We start from the raw sequence: 16083 nt of genomic DNA, 5'->3' as shown, positions 1-16083 counted from the left end.
GCAGGATCAGATCTGCATCTTAGAAGGACCCTTTGTGGGGACTCTGGAGGGTGGAGAGTAAAGCGGTAAAAGACTTCAATGTGGGACCACTTGGGAGGATGCTGTCATGGACCAGGGGAACTGTGGCGAGGCCTGCACTGAGGACTTATAGTGGAGAAGAGGCAGGAGCACCAATCTGAAAAGATTTTGAAGTGGAATTGACAGGACCTGAAAATCAACTGGATAGAAAAAGAGCAGCAGAGAAAATGTCAGTTCAATTCACTATATGTTGGTGAGCATTTGCCAGGGACCACGGAAAGCTCTGGGGACTCAGGGATGAGTAAGGCAGCTTGCTCACCATCTAGTGGAGACAGGTAAGGAAACAGGTGATCTCACAGCACCACAAATAGCTACCATTCCTTGAGCCCTCACTCACTGTGTTCCACGGGCTCCAGGCTCTTCAGGGGTTTACCCACTGAATTCTTGGCCTACTTGCTTGCTGCTGCTACTACAACATATAACCGTGACACAGTAGGCACCAGAGTTTTCTAGCAGAGTTTTCCAGGATTTTGTTTGGACAGATGGGTGGGTGATGGTCCATCAGTGGGGATCAGGAGGAGGAGGAGTGTGGCCTTGGGGTTGCTGGAGAAGTTACAAGTTTAAAGCAATCCAGTTCCTGAAGAGGAACCTATGCTTGTTGCAGACTTTTGGGGAGATGAGGGGAGCAGGGCATGTGCTGAATGTTGATAATATCTATGTGTGTATGTGTGTAGGACTGTTTGTTATGTCACAACATATTATGGCAATTTATGCACATCTTCCCTCCCTACTGGATGCTGGGTTCTTTGAAAGCTGGGACTGCATCTCAGATGCCTTTGAGTCTCTGAGTACCCCAAGCACAGTATAGTAGACACACAATAAATCTTTGTTCGCTGAGAGTACAAGCACATGTCATTTTATTGCGCTTCACAAAAATTTCATTTTTTATAAATCCAAGGTGTGTGGCAACCCTGCATCGGGTAAGTCTTTTGGCACCGTTTTTCCAACAGCGTTTGCTGCTCCCTTCATGTCTCTGTGTCACATTTTGGTCATCCTCGAGACATTTCAGACTTTGTCATTATTATCCTCTGTGTTATGGGGATCTGTGAATCTGTGATCAGTGATCTTTTTTTTTCTTTCCCTTTTTGGCCATGCCGCGTGGCATGCGGGATTGTAGTTCCCCATCCCAGGACTGAACCCGCACCCCCTGCAGCGGAAGCGCGGAATCTTAATCATGACTAGGGAAGCCCCCGTGATCAGTGATTTTTGATGTTACTACTCAGCGAAGGCTCAGATGATGGTTACCATTTTTTAGCAATAAAGTATTCTTTAATTAAGGTATGTACATTTTTAAAGACATAATGCTATTGCACACTTAATAGACTATAGTATAGTACAAACATAACTTCCGTATGTCCTGGGAAACCAAAAAAATTCATGTGACGCGCTTTACTGTGGTCTGGAACCCAAGCCACAGCATCTCCTAGGTCTGCTGTAGGTGCCTGGCCTATTATGGGGGGAGAAGCACATCTTGGCTGATGTTTTGCTTCTCAGAGGCATCTACAGCATCAAGAAGCCTCTGGTTCTGGGACCTTCAGGGCATGGAGGTCGGGGTGGGGCGGGGATAAGATGACATTCTCACCATCAGCTGCTTGATGGTGGGGTGTTCCTCAGCCTCCCGGCCAGAGGCAGGCTCCTTGTGGACAATCTCTACCCGGATGTCATTCTTGGCTGACACGACACCTTTGAGATCTGGACATAAAATAGGAAAGTGTAGATGACAGATTCAGTTGTCTTCTCAGGCATTAGGGCCTGAGATGTCAAGCTCCCCCCTCCCCTCGAGTTTACCCTCCAGCCCCTGAACTCAGCAGTTTCACGCCCCCCACCCCCCGTAACAGAACACCTGTCTGGACAAGCTGTGGGCTGTTGGGGCCTCAGAGTGCTTTCTCTATTGGCTCCTGGTTGCACGTCCCTCAGCATTTCCCTGCCACTCCCATGGCAAGGGCAGTCATCCTCAACCATTCCGCCACCTGGTCATCCTACTAAATTCTCACCTCTTTCTAGAAGTCTCCCCTGACCTACTCTATCAGGCTCTGATCTCTCCGTTCATAGAATCACCCATCGGACTGTTAGAAAGGACTTTGAGATACCATGGTCAACCTCTCCCCCAAAGTGGAAATGTCCCTGCACTAGTGGTCCAGCTTCCGTAATGGAGAGCTTATGGCTTCTAGAGGAAGAAGCCAATTTTTACCTGGAGAGCTCCGTTAGAAAATTCCTGCTAAAATCTGCCCCCCATGGTGTCCGCTGAGTGGGTGGTAAGGGAGGGCATGAGGCTGAATTGCTGGGGGCCCGTAAGAGAGCAAGGCTGCTCAGCTTGGAGTGGAGGGCACAGCCAGCTTTCTTCCAACATGTGAAGGCTGCCAAGCGGAGGAGGCAGCAGGCTTACTCTGATTATTCATTTTGTGCCTTATGCTTATAGAACATTAGAGCCAGGTGGGGCCCCGAAAGTCACATCAGCCAACCCCTTGCTATTACACAGATGGAAATGGAGGCCTGGAGTAACTGCGGCTTGCCCAGGATCACAGGGTGGAAGAGGCGGGACCACAAGACTGTGTCTTATTGTTCCCACCATCTCCACTGTCCCATTTACCCTTCCGCATGTCTGCCTAGCACACATAATTTCAGAGCTACGCCCAGGACGGAGACTCCGGGCATATACCATTTGAGAACGCATCAACACCAGCATTTGATGGCTAATGACTGAAGATCTATAAAAGTCTGCACAAAGCAATTCCTTGAATACTTCTTTTTTTTCCTCATGTGTGGGTGACCTGCTTTTCTGGTTCGACTAGCAGATCTTGGAGGGCAAGGCTCCCCCACTCCCCACCACCAGCTTTCAATATAGTTCCTGATGGATGGAGAGGGCCAAGGGTGTTCAATCCAAGGTGCTAGCTGTCAGCCCAGCTGGATGAAGTCCATGTCCACCCAGCTCAACATCAATCAAGCGCCCACTATGTACCAGATGCTGCACAGAGCACCGCATGTGAAAAGATGCACGAGACCCATCCCTGGCCCAGCGGCTCACAGCACTGGGAGCGCCCCCGCTCACTGTACTCCTGCTTACTTGCTCTCCAGGGCAGTCTAAGCCTGGCCTTTTTCTCTGTCCCCCTCCCTGAGCTCCCGGGTCTCCCTCCCGTACTTCTCTGAGAGCGGGCACAGCAGAAGGCCACAATGGTTGCCAGAAGGACGAGGAAGGCCACGCCAGCTCCTACGGCCACCCCGATGATGACGGCCATGGGCACAGCCTCTGTGGGAGAGAAGGAGGCAGGCTGATGAGGGAGCTGAGACAGCCCACTCCCCGCCCAGATCCCCCCCCCCACCCCCCGCCCCGTTCCTCAGGCGCAGCCCCTGCTGAGCTGAGGCTGGACCACTGCGCGTGGGCACTCCTGGGAAAGGCTGCAGGGGCCTGGGCGGGCACAGGCAGAGTTCAACAGGGGTCAGCTCAGGCGGGAAACAGGGTGGTGGACAGGGCGGGCGGACCTGGGAAAGACGGGGAGCAGTGGTGGGGGGAGAGAGGCCAGCAGACTCAGGGCGGGGAGGGGAGTGCCGCGAGGAGAGGCAAGGCCGGTGCCCCGCGCGCTCGGCTGTGTTAGCCCAGGAGGGTCATGAGTAAGTCGTAAGGCTTTTCTCTGGAAAATGACCACGGTCATTGCCGCTGTTTGTTTGCTTCACTTTTTCCTTCTCTTCCCTCTCCCAGGTACAGAGACAGTGGACACGGACCACCAGCTTTTAGAGAGTTTTCAGGTCTGAGGCAGCTTCCCCTCGGGGCTTGGGCATCACAGGTGGTAGCTGCCAGAGGCCAAGTCTTAGGGGCCAGAGGGCAGGATCACAGCTCCCCTCTCCTCCTTTTCTTCCCCATTTTTTTTCAATGTTTTCTTTTGGCTGCGCCTCGAGGCATGCAGGGATCTTAGTTCTCCGACCAGGATTCTAACCCGTGCCCCCTGCAGTGGAAGCGCGGAGTCCTAACCACTGGACCGCCAGGGAACACCCTTCCCCGTCTTCTTTAAGGAGAGATGCCCAGTCCTGCTCCCTCCTCTCCTGGGCCATCCTCTGGGCAGGAATCCTGGCATCCCACCCCACCAGAGAGACGTGGGGAACTCCAGCTAGGCAAAGCTTCACTCCTTGCTGAGTTCCTGTAGAGTCTGTCTTCTGACCTTGCTGAGTAGAGATGGGGGTGGGGAGGGTGATGCTGGGGGTGGGGGGTGGATGCTCTTCCAGACAATCCTGACCCTTCTGTAGCTGCAGAGGGGGCCTGAGCATATGATATGGGGCCCTGAATGGTCCATGGGGAAACAGAGCTAGAGAATGCAGGGATAGGAAGAGCTTAGGGCTCACGGAGTCCAAGCCTCCCAATTATAGATGGAAACCCTGAAGTCCAGAGAAGTCAAGTGACTTGGTTGAGGACACACAGCTGCAGCAGAGCCAGTGCAAATCCAGGTCGCCTCTAATCCGCCCCCCTCATCCTGCCCAGCTCCAGCACACTGGCATCCTCCAAATCTCACATCCTCTGTAGAGCCCAGATGCCATCACTTCTGAACAACGTACTTTACCTTCTTCTTATCTATAAACTGGGATAATTACAGTGCCTGCCTCAGGGGGCATTTGAGGTTTAAATGGGTGAATGTAGGCAGGTAAAGGCTAGCACCTGGCCTGGCACCCAGACCTATCCAAGCCTTTGCCCTCATGTCTGTGTACGAAGAAGGACCGCAGCAGATGCAAGGACAGGAAAGTCCCTATTAGAGACTCAGCTGCCTCCTCTACCCCACATTCTCAGTGTGGGTGACTGGACACTTCAGGTATCTGTCATGGGCTGGAGGTTAGCCTCTCGCCTCTCACTGTTGTTTTCTTTAAAGAGAAGAGAGGAAGAAGCCTGTAGACCAGGCCCCTAGAGACACTGGGGTGGGGTCCCTTTCCTGGAAAGAGCAGGTGCGTGATGGTTGGCAGTGTTGGCCATCACACTGGGACTTTCTTTCCAGCCCAGAACTTGCACACTGGTGCATTCATCACCTGACTACTGGTGGCCGAGACCCCTGTAAGGGTGGCAGGGGAGGTGACTGGGTGTGGCAAACACTAGGGGACAGAAATCGGGAGGTATTTGGGCTGGTCTCAGTAGTCAAGAATGTGACAGTGGACTTGACCTCAGACAGCCCCGTGAGCTTGCTCTGACAGAGAAATGGTTCTGTCTCCAGGTTTTAATTCCTCTAGGAAAGGAAAGCCACTTTGGAAGTTGGTTGGTTCTATGCTTTTGGATTTTATTGATTTGGGTTGGATTTAGTTTCTCCTAGATTCCTAGGAAGTTTCCTTGGAAAAACTCGGGTCTTGTGTCAGCTGAGCTCAGAGCCAAAGGATGACGATGGAAAGGTCCTTAACCTCTCTGGGCCTCAAGGTCTGTGAAACCAGAGAACCAGGGAAGTGGTAACTAAGGTGGTTTCTGCCTCTGGCATCCTGTGAGGCCACATTTCCTTAAGTTGTTAACAGCTGGGGGTGGGGGTGGGGACCGTCATATCTGGAGAACTGTCCTGAGTGGATGGACAGGGGCAGAGGGAGAGGGTTCTTTGGAGCAGGGGACCCAGGGGTGGCATTCCCTCCGCAGTGGCCTGTGTGTGTTTCCTCCTTGCCTGGGTCACCTGTGCAGGCTGCCCCTCTCCGGATAGGGCTCCCCTTGGATGTCCCTGGAGAGGGACCAGAGGGAGGGGCTGTCATTCTCATTCAGCCTCCTCTCCATCTGAGGAGTCTCAGCCACCAAGGAAGGTGTCAGGGAGCTCAGATGAGTGTGCAGACACAGGGGAGATGGAGACAGGCTGACACCAGCTCAGCACCAGGAGGGGCCCTGAGGGGCGTCAGGGGGATCACCACAGGAGTTGATACTGTGTTGCCTCTGTGAGCTGGCCTGTGTCCAGATTGGTGCTCTTAAAGGGACCATCTGCCCAGAGGAGAAGGGGTGCATGGCCCCACCAGGAGCTTGCTGAAGCTCCTTCTGGGCCAGTGTAGTGGGAGAACTAGGGCAGAGGACCCCATATCTTCGTCATGGTCTTTGTCGACCCTGAGGGATCAGGCTTGCGATGTCCTGCTTCTCTTTTCTGGGTTTCTCCCTGGAGGGTGGGGCAGTTGTTTCCTGTGACAGAGCAACTCAACCCAGGGAGCCTGGGGGCCCCTTTTCTGCAAGTCCCTAGGGAGGAGGGCCCTGCCCAGCGGCCTCAGCCTGGTGGTGAGATGACAGTTCCACGGGGAATGCAGGAGTGGGGGGAGGAGCCAGCCAGTGGAAAGCGTGGGGTCAGCATGGATTAGGCAGGCCACAGCAGGGCTGGGCAGCCCGGGGGTTCTCGGAAGCGATGGCCAAGCTGGTGGTGATGGTGAGAAGTGGGAGGAGTCAGGCAGGGCGAGCTGACCCCCCAGAGGGGCGGAGCCAGGGCTTCAGAAGAGGAGGGATGGGAGGAAAGAGGGGGACGAGCAAGAGTCAGTGTCCTGGGCTGCAAGGAGCCTGCGGGGCGGGGCGGCAGCGACAGAGGAGACGGGTCTCAGGGGTCCCTAGACCCACGCTGCCTGGGGGCCTTCTCCCTGCTGCTCTGACTGCACTAAACCCTCAAGATGGGGGGAGGGCAGAGAAGTTAGCGGCCTGCCCCGGCCTCCCTACCCCCACTTTGGGCTCCCTCCCCCACTAGCCCAGCGGTCCCTTCCCCCATCCCGGGGAGTCTCATGTCTCCTTCGTACCTGCTTCCAGCCCGGCTCCCGACTTCATTTCCGAACCTGTTTGGAAATAAAGCAAGCGTCCACAGCCAGGGCCTGGCTGGCCAGGGTGGGGTGGGACTGCGGGGGCGGCCATCTGGAGGGTCTGGGGTGGGGGGCTCCCTCCTGCCTCACGTCTCCAGGACGCCCCGCAGATCTGGGCTAGTGGGACTGAACTTGGAGTTCGTTCAGACTTACTTAAAGACTCCAGAGGGGTGGGACCAGAGAGGGAGGTCAAGGCTGGGGGGGGGATGGTTCTGAGGAGGTGGGGGTGAGAACACTAAGGGGAGGGCAGAGGAGTGGGGGCACTGAGGGGAGGACAGGGAGGGTAAGCAACAGGGGACTGGGAGGGTTGGGATGATGTGTGGATGACATTATGCAAATTATGTGCAAAGCATTATGCAAAGCAGCATCTATCAGGGAAGAGGTGTTGGGAACCATGCGTGATCCACAGGGGCCCAGCTGAGACCACCTGCTTGGCCCAGAATCTCTTCCAAGGCCGGACAGCCTGTGGGTGGGCCTTCAACTTGGAGGGGTCGGAGACTGCCAGAGCTGAGGACTCCTGGACCGTCCTGTCTGCCCTGGGCTAACCCCCGCTGGCCAAGGGGCTAGATCTGCAGCCCATCTCAGGACCCGGTATGCCGCTGGCTGCCTCCAGGCCCCTCCAGGCCCCTCTAAGGCTCCCCGCCCTCTGAGCCTGAGCCCTTCTGAGCACTCAGCCCTTCTGAGCACTGAGCCCTTCTGCCCAGAGCTGCCCTATTGGCTGCCGTCTCCTTCAGAGCACAGTGGTCCAGGCATCTCCTGTGCCTCCTGGGGAACTGCAGACAGTCTGAGCCTGGCCCCCCGCACACCAGGGACTGGACAGCTCAAGCATGGGCACCCTCAAGTTTGGGGCAACTGGACTGGCTTGTTGTCTTAACAGGCTGGGCCAAGTTCCCTATTATGTCCATCCTGGCGCATCCCCATGGGGACACTGCTCAGCGATCACACCCCCAAAGGGCCCCGGGAAACTGCTGAGAGCAGGGAAGCCAGGATCTTTAGGAAACGTGGGGCGGCGCGTCCTGCCCATTAGCTCAGCTTCCTCTGTGGTCGCCTGAGAAGCCACCACCCGAGCTTGCTTCCGCCGCAGGCCAGTGGCCCTGGAGGCTGCGTGGCAGGTGAGGAAGGGCCCCCTGCCCACCTGTACCCTGTAGGTGCTCTGTCCTTCCAGGACCCTGGAGGACCTTGCCTGGGGCCCTGCCCTCTCGGGGAGCGGCCGCGGTCCATGGCGCTGGTGGTTCTGGCAACCCCACCTTGCTCCTTGAGTCGGATGATCTCCGTGTCGGAGCCGAAGCTGTTCCAGGCTGTGCAGTTGTAGATGGTCTGGAAGTCAGCCCGCACGATGTTGCTGATGGTCAGCGTGGAGATGACGCCCTCCTCGGTGCTGACCGTCTCCACTGTGTACCGCCCCGATGTCCCCGACTCCAGCACGTTCTCCTTCCAGGACCAGGCCTGTCCGGGTGCGCAGATTAGGAGGACATCCCGCCACAGCCACCCCGCCAGGACCACCGTTCAGCCTCCCTGCTCCCCGCGGACGCTGCCAGGCCCACGGTCACGCTCACTGCCACACGGCACAGGTCCACGCATACATCACAACACGTGTACACACAGCACAGCGCACACACACGTCACAACACGGGGACACCCACCCCCGCACACACAGCACAAACACACACATACACACAGAGGTTGGGCCACCTCAGAGGGTATTTCCATCCACAAGGGGCTTATGCGGCAGCGCTGGGCTGGGACATTTTCCCGGGCAAGCAGGGGACTCTGGGGCGGCGACGGGAGCCCCTGGTCAGCCGGCTCCCCTGACAGGTGGAAGTGAAGGCCAGCCCCAGGCTGACTGAGTCTGGTTTGGCTACTTTGTATGTCTGTTTGTACAAACCTTTCTCGCTCTGAGAGTTGCATGTGTGAGAACCTTAATCTAGCTTGGTTGAGGCTGGTTTGGGATGGTGATCATTTACTTTTTCTTAGAGCCATTTCAGGTCCACTGATGCCCCCCCACGCCCCTGCAGCATTTAGCAACACAGTGAGTGCTGGTGGCGCGGGGTGGAGCTGGGAACTCGGCTGATGACGTTCTGGTTGGGCGGGCTGCCCCGGGCTCTGTGGGGGGTTTAGCTGCATCCTGCAATGTCTCCAGGCATGGCCAAGTGTCCCCTGGGGGCAGAACGGCCAGGGTTGAGAACCCCTAGCCTAGGGTTCCATCTCTACGCACAGCAAAATGGTGTAAATATGCTCAGGAGTGAATGGGATATGATCCACAATGGGCATGTATTACACTTATAATTTAAAAAAATTAAAGAGTGAAGGGAACAGGGAGACGTAGGTATTAGTTCTATGCACCAGTTCTAGCCATTTTTGTGTGACTCAGACAGTGAGTGAACTATCTGTCTGGGGAAGTGTGAAACACCACAATGCTCTAACAATATCTTCATCTACAGGGGACACCTCAGGTGTTGGGCGTGTGCCCCCCACGCCTGTCCTGGTGCTGCCACACTACGGAAAGGTAAACTGCCCTGTGAACTTGAGCCCGGGGCAGTCTCCTGGCAGGACCACCCGGGCACTGGGGCTTACTGACAACAGTATCTCCACCCCTCCCCACACCCAACAGTGTGGGGAGATGCTCACCTCTCTTTGTTTTCCTGCCTCAGCTTCCACCAGTTTCAGCTGAACTTGGATGGAAAACCCCCTCTTTTACAAACGAAAATGCCTGGGAGGGCTATGTGTGAACTAGTCAGGCTGCTTGAGCTGCACTGCAGGGATGAGGGTTTTGAGGGAGGCATTAGGGAGAATAGAGTGATGCTTTTAGAGGGAAAACTTGATAAATGGGGCAGCGTTCTCCATGGACATCAAAGCAGAGGAGGACTCCGGAGATGCAGAAAGGGGTTTGCCAACTATAAACTGCATCCTGCTTACGATTTTGCTAAAGGCTGGCCTTGAACCCAGGAAAGGGAAGCAATCATTTATCTTTTCCTTCTGCTGCCCTCACTTGCCCTCTGCCCCCAGGATGCAGAATTCGGTCAGAACTGTTCTTGTTGGTGCACAGCTGAGGGGCAGAGTGGAGTTAAACACACCCGCAGGCGAGGAGCATAGCCTGTCCTGGGAAAGGAGACTGCCTGTGGTTTTCGTCTTCGTGATGCCTTGCTAAGAAACACAAGGCAGGAATAGTTTTCCCCAACGAGGAAAGGCAGCACAGAGGTGAGACTGACCAGCCTGATGGTCGAGCGGCTACAGGCAGTGAGGACCCGCCAGGCTGCCCAGTCCGGGGGCCGTGCCCCTCGCCCTCCCCACCCACCCCAGGGCACTCACGATGCGGTCAGGCGGCGGCGTGCTCCGGATGAAGCACTTGATCTGGCCCTTCTCCCCGTGGAGGGCATGCTGGGTCTGAGTGCTGGAGATGATGGGGGGTCCTGTTGGGGAGACAGCATCACATCAGGGATTCGGGAGGGGCGGGCCCCTGGCTGGGTCCCTCTTGGCGAGTTCAGAGGTTTATACATTGATTCGGTCATTCAGCAAACATTTACTGGAGGCCTGTATATGCAAGGTGATGGGCGAGGCTGGGGACGCAGAGATAAATGAGGCCTTCAGTCATAAACCCCTAAGTCATGACACCCAGAGACATCAATAGCTGTCATAGGAGGTGGGGAGGTGAGCACCGGGCAAAGAGCTAACCGGCTTCACGGGAGAGGGAATAACTCTACCTGGTGGGTGGGGAAAGCTTTATGAAGGAGGCAGTGCACCTGAGAAGGGCGTGGGGGAGGTGTCAGGCAGAAAGGAAAGTAATGTCACCTCCCCTAACTAATGCCACCTCCGCCTTAGCCAGCTGTTGGATTTCAAACCATTTTCTCGTATTTCCAATAGAGGGCACGCTTGCCTAGCAAACTGGTGTCCTCGGCAGGACAGGCAAACCAGGCAGGGAGGGAAGTAAAAGATGTTCCTCCACCAAGCAGGGAATCACCCCCGCACAGATGGATTGGGCTGGGCACTTTCATAGCCTTCATCTCACGTGTCTCAGGAGATCGCTTAGTTCATCGCTTTGCCTGCCTCCACATACACACCCAGACAGCCCAGGTGGGACCACGGCTCCAAAGCTGACCCTGACGTTACCCTATACAGCCCGGGCGTGCCTGTGTGTACAGGTCATGTTTACGGATGTCTCTGGGGATGCCTGGCTCATTTACTGCCTCAGACAGCCTGGAGGGTCCACCAGGAATCCAGTAGTGCTTCCGGTCCAGTTCTCCCTGTTAACTAACCCAAGTCTCTCCTGCGGTGACACCCGCCTGGCAGTGGGAGGGGGATGGAGGAGCCGCTCACTGGTTCCTGGCTGAGCTGGATGGTTGAGGCAAAGGGTATGGGGCGGAGACCCTCATGTCCACTTCCCAGTCCCTGGGGTAAAGTTTGGGCCTTAGGTGCCAGGAAACAGGAAAGAGAGCTAAAACAAGGGACCTGGAGGACAGGCAGGTTTATGCTGGGAAAAAACCAAAAATTGCTGCAAACATAATTGCTGTTTATTAGCCACCTTAATTAAAACAGATTTGCATTTCTATGAGTAGCTCTCAGCCAAGGGGAAAAAGGTGCTGAGAACCACTGAGGTGACTGCTATTGCATTTAGGCTGGGAAATGGCTTGGAGCTGGGAGAGGCAGACTTGCAGGACCCTCAGAATAAGGGCTTCCATGCTCAGGGGGTTTTCGGAGTTCCTCTATCAGATACCTTAGCTCCAAAAAGCCTTTGGCCATAAGGCAGGAGGGCTTGATGTTTTAGGAACTTGGATGGCACTTTGTTTTGCTGCTGGGCTGAAAGTGATGATACTGTAAAACCTTTTCCCCCTGACTTCCCAGGAGCTAGGATTTCCCTGTGGGGTGGGGGTGGGGGGTGGGTGGTGGGGGGTTCTCAGCTGTTCTAAAAGTGATCAGGTGAATGCATAACATTTCAGGGCTTCTTAAAAGACAACGGAAATCAGGGTGAGGGTAGACGGGGCTTGGGGGGAGTCAGAATACAGAAGGTTTATGTCCCGCTTCCTGCAAATCCCAGGTTTGAGCCAAATCGGTTGAGATCTGGGCTAGTTTATTCCCCAGAGGGCAATGCCCAACAAGCATCCCCCAGCTAGGATGCATTTTTTGTTTTTATTTTGGCTGTGTCGGGTCTTCGTTGCTGTGTGCGGCTTTCTCTAGTTGTGGCGAGGGGGGGCTACTCTTTGTTGCGGAGTGCGGGCTTTTCATTGTGGTAGCTTCTCTTGTTGCAAGGCAAGGGCTCTGGGCATGTGGGCTTCAGTAGTTGCAGCACATGGGCTCAGTAGTTACGGGTTGCGGCTCTAGAGCGCAGGGTCAGTAATTGTGGCACATGGGCTTAGTTGCTCGTGGCATGTGGGATCTTCCCAGTCAAGGGATCGAACCCACGTCCCCTGCATTGGCAGGTGGATTCTTAACCACTGCACCACCAGGGAGGTCCCCGGATGCACTTTGATGAGAACCTCATCTCATTTTGGATTTGTTCATAGTGTTGATCCCTTCAGCCTGGTCCAGGCCCTGCCCAGTGGGGTTCACCATCCCTCCATCTGTTCTCCAGACACAGGTACAAACAAACCCATTCCCAAGTCCACTCCAGTGCGGGCTGGCAGGGTCATCTCCGTGGGCCACTTCATCTATCGCCCTGTCTCAGGGCACGATTCAGAACCAAGCCACTGCCTCCTTGCTTCACTCCAACCTCCTGGGAGTTTCTCTTCCTGGCAGCCTAGGGGAAATTGTGCCAGAGGATTGGAGGAAGAGGAGGGGGTTGGAAAGATGGACCCTGGAGGGTGCAAATTAAACCCTGGATAGACACTAGGGCCCAGACTGGGGTGTCCCATCCAAGAGGAATGTCCCTCTGAGGTATGTGTTCTCTCCTCAAGAAACCACTTGAATCCTTGTTGGAAAATGCTTCAAAGTCTAAGGTGACAACAGACTTTAGTCCTTCCTTTATCCACTGTGTTTTCCCCGAAAACGAAGATGCTCATTTAAAAGCTTCAGACTTGGGGACCCTGGGGGCCACACGTGAGTCTGAGGGTCCGCAGCTCGGCTGGTCACAGGGCCATTGGAGTGGAACTGGCCACGGTCATGGGCCAGCACGATTCCCAGCGCCCTCCAGGAGCGGGCAGTGGGGGAGGCCACTGATTTCACCAGGGCCTGGCTCCTGAGCCGTGTCAGACACCGTAGCCGGCATGAAAAGGCTGCAGCCCGTGTTGCCATGGATATATGGAGGTGCGATCAGATGCTGTTATTTTTAGCCCTGCAGTGCCAATTTATTGGTGGCATCCTGGGGACACATAGGAAAGGCAGGAAGGCTCCCAAGTCAGGGTTCTGCCCGGAACAGACGGCTCCGGGGTCTGAGCAGATTCCCCCTCTCCCTAGGGCTGCCACGACTCTTGGGGAGAGGGAGGAAAAGAAAGAGATGGAGTGGGGCTGGCTAATGGGCACAGAGAGGTGGTGGTGCTGAGAGAGCACCAAGCTGGTTTTACTTTCTAGCAAAGGGGAGACTAGATGAGGATGTCAGCCACCTGGGCAGATTTCTGGATCCCAGCTCAGCCACTCGCCAGGGCCCTGGTCTGGACAGAGGCCCTGCAAATGTGGATCTGTGGCTCAGTTCCTGCTGGGGCTCAGAGCCTTGATTGGGAGATAGACTATTTGGGAGCAGAGGACTCACCAGGAAACTGAGGCTCAGAGGAGGGAGGACATCTGGAAGTGCAGAGGGAGATGTCTTAGCGTCCTCACCCTCTCTGACCAGTAGCATTGGTTGCTGGTGTGGCTCAAGCACACATGATGGCAGGGACATCGAATTTCCATCCTGATGCCACAGGCTTCTTGGGTCTGACCTGAGCTAGTTCCCAGCTTCTCCGTGACCTTCTGCATCCATGATCCAGGCCCCATCCTCTAAATGTCTCACCTAACAGTCATCTGGTAACTCACACTGTTCTTGGAGAGAGATGGCAGCGCTCTCCTGCTGCAGTGATCTTGTTGTATACAATAAGACAAGTTCCCTGCTCTCGGGGGATCCCCTGAACTTAGCCCCATGGTGATGGTGGCAGGTTTTCCCCGTCGAGTGGCTCAAAAAATGGGAAGAGGCAGATCAGGAGTCGCAGAGATGCCCCCTTAAATTCCCTACTAGGGCCAAGGTCTTGGTCAAAGTGTAGATACGGGATCTATGTTGGTTGCCCAGTAACTCTCTGACCCTTTCTTCCTGGCCAGGAAAAAATCCATCAGTCATCACTTTTAGGGTCAAGGCCCCTTAGAAGGAACACAGAGGAGGCAGGTGACCAGACAACCACCCAGGTCCTTCTTCACGTCAGGGCTGGGGTCCGACACAGACTTGAAGAGGTGGATTTTAATCACTATGGACCCATAGTTGGAGGTGGTCTTGAGGCCCAGAACCTATGTCTGCCCCTTGGGGCAATGCCAGGGACCAGGACGCTTCAGGTCCCTCGGGGCACCCTACAGGCCCACCCCCCGGCCCTGGCACGAGTCGGGTCTTACCATTGACAGTCAGGGTCACCTCTCGCTCCCCGGCCCCCACCCGGGGCACCACAGCTCGACACACGTACTTCCCCGCGTCCTCCTGGCGGACGGTTTTGAGGGTCAGGGTCTTCTCATTGCTCAGGACCTGGGAGAAGTGGGCAGGGTCAGGCACCAAGAGCAGGGGCCGCGCGCTCTGTCTCAGAACCAGAAGGGCTGAGACGCAGGGTAGGTGGTAGGGGTCACGGTCTCCGGCATCTCAGTAACAGCCAGGGGTGGGGGTGGGGCAGGACGTCTTATTACACAGTGCGTCCAGTGGGCTACCCGGGGGAGCCCACAGCACAGAGGACCCTGTGAGGCTGAAGACGCTCCGTCCCAGCAGCAGCCCTGAGGGGTGGATGTTTGGGGGGCGGGGAAGTGAGAGAGAAAGAGGGGGACTCCCTGGCTGAGGCCCCCAGGGCTTTCTCATCGGGGGTGGGGGGGCGGTCTTCTGACCAGCCTGTACCAAGCTGGCCAGGGGTAAAGCTATCCTGAAGCTGAGCTTCGTTGAGGGTCCTGGATGTGTCTTTCCAGAGTCATGTCAGTATCCCTTTGGGATGAGGTTCGGGGTGATGAAAAGAAAACAAGCTTTGGCATTCGCTGTTCTGAGTTGGAATCCCAGCTTCAGCAGTGCCTACTTGTGTGACTTTGGGCATTAGTTATCTTCTTTGAGGCCCTTTCCTTGTCCCTATAATGGGGGCAGTGACACTCAGAGGATAGTGCAGTGTCCAGCACATAGTAGGGCACACAGAGGTCACTTTGCTTCCCCTGCTTCCCTGCCCAAGGCTCTCAATGGTCCTCCTGGGAGGAGGGATGTCTGAAACTCTTGCGCACACTGAAGAACACATACTCTTTAAAAGAGGGACACAGGAAGAAAGCAAGGCTTAGGCCCAGAGTGGAAGGTAACAACTATTTGGGGAGAGCTGAGAAGGCTTTCTAGTGACTTTTCACCTCCAGTGTCTTGCTGACCACCGGCTTTTCTTATAAGGTTCACGATGAGGCAAAACCGTACTGGCCGAATGGGGGTTCCTGGGGTACACGTGGGTACCCGGGGTTCCCGCTTCTCTTTCTGGGGCCCTTTATCCTCCAGTTTACACAGGAGACTGACGTCCCTGATCTGAGAGTGAGGGGGCCCTGAGAGGCAGTTCCCTCCTGGCTTGTGGTTCCCCCACCCAGGGCCCTCTAGGGTCTGAGCTGCGGACTCACCACGCCGGAGCCCCGCTTCATCCAGACGATGGTCAGGGACGGGTTGCCTGTCCAGGCGCAGCTGAAGACGGCGTCAGAGCCCAGATCCACGAGCAGGGATTGGGGCTCCGTGGTCATCCTGGGCCCGACTGTGATGGGAGGAAGGAGGAGACAGGGCTCTGGTGGGCCAGGAGCTCTGGGGAGCCTTCTTGCTGCTGCCTCTCTTCCCCCATCCTGGCTGGGGGAGGGGGCACCTCCATCCACTCCAGCCCGTTCCCTTACGTGTCAGTCCTCTACCTGTCTGGGCCCGGTCTGGGAGGTAAGGAGGAGACCCCTCTCCCCCAGCCCAGCCTCCCTCGGACCCACCACAGGAGTAGGTAGCACCAGCCCCAGGAATAGCTGCTCTGGCCCCATTTCTGCCTGGATTTGCCCCCAGGGGTCTCCCATCCCCTTCTCCCTGTCCTGGTCCCAGGAAGCCCCCATGACCCTGGTTTGTGGGCAGAGGGCCTTCCTCTCACCCCAGAA

The 16083-nt window shown here is 55.9% G+C and overlaps 1 protein-coding gene across 1 annotated transcript in view; it reads right to left on the bottom strand.

Moving 5' to 3' along the window:
* Positions 1-1228: 1228 nt before the first annotated feature.
* KIRREL3 (kirre like nephrin family adhesion molecule 3) overlaps positions 1229-16083 on the bottom strand; it is a 548370-nt gene continuing 533515 nt past the window's right edge. Inside the window, exons 9-15 of the mRNA XM_057750383.1 lie at positions 15580-15707; positions 14356-14482; positions 10159-10259; positions 8097-8295; positions 6790-6825; positions 3218-3325; positions 1229-1770 (exon numbers count right to left, since the gene is read on the bottom strand). Coding sequence (XP_057606366.1) covers positions 1613-1770; positions 3218-3325; positions 6790-6825; positions 8097-8295; positions 10159-10259; positions 14356-14482; positions 15580-15707 — 857 coding nt within the window. The 3' untranslated portion in view covers positions 1229-1612. The remainder of the gene's footprint in view (positions 1771-3217; positions 3326-6789; positions 6826-8096; positions 8296-10158; positions 10260-14355; positions 14483-15579; positions 15708-16083) is intronic.

This window comes from Hippopotamus amphibius, chromosome 9, assembly GCF_030028045.1.
Source record: "Hippopotamus amphibius kiboko isolate mHipAmp2 chromosome 9, mHipAmp2.hap2, whole genome shotgun sequence".
NCBI classification, from domain to species: domain Eukaryota; kingdom Metazoa; phylum Chordata; class Mammalia; order Artiodactyla; family Hippopotamidae; genus Hippopotamus; species Hippopotamus amphibius.
The sequence above is the reverse complement of the archived record's forward strand: the minus strand, read 5'-3'. Positions and strand labels throughout refer to the sequence as shown.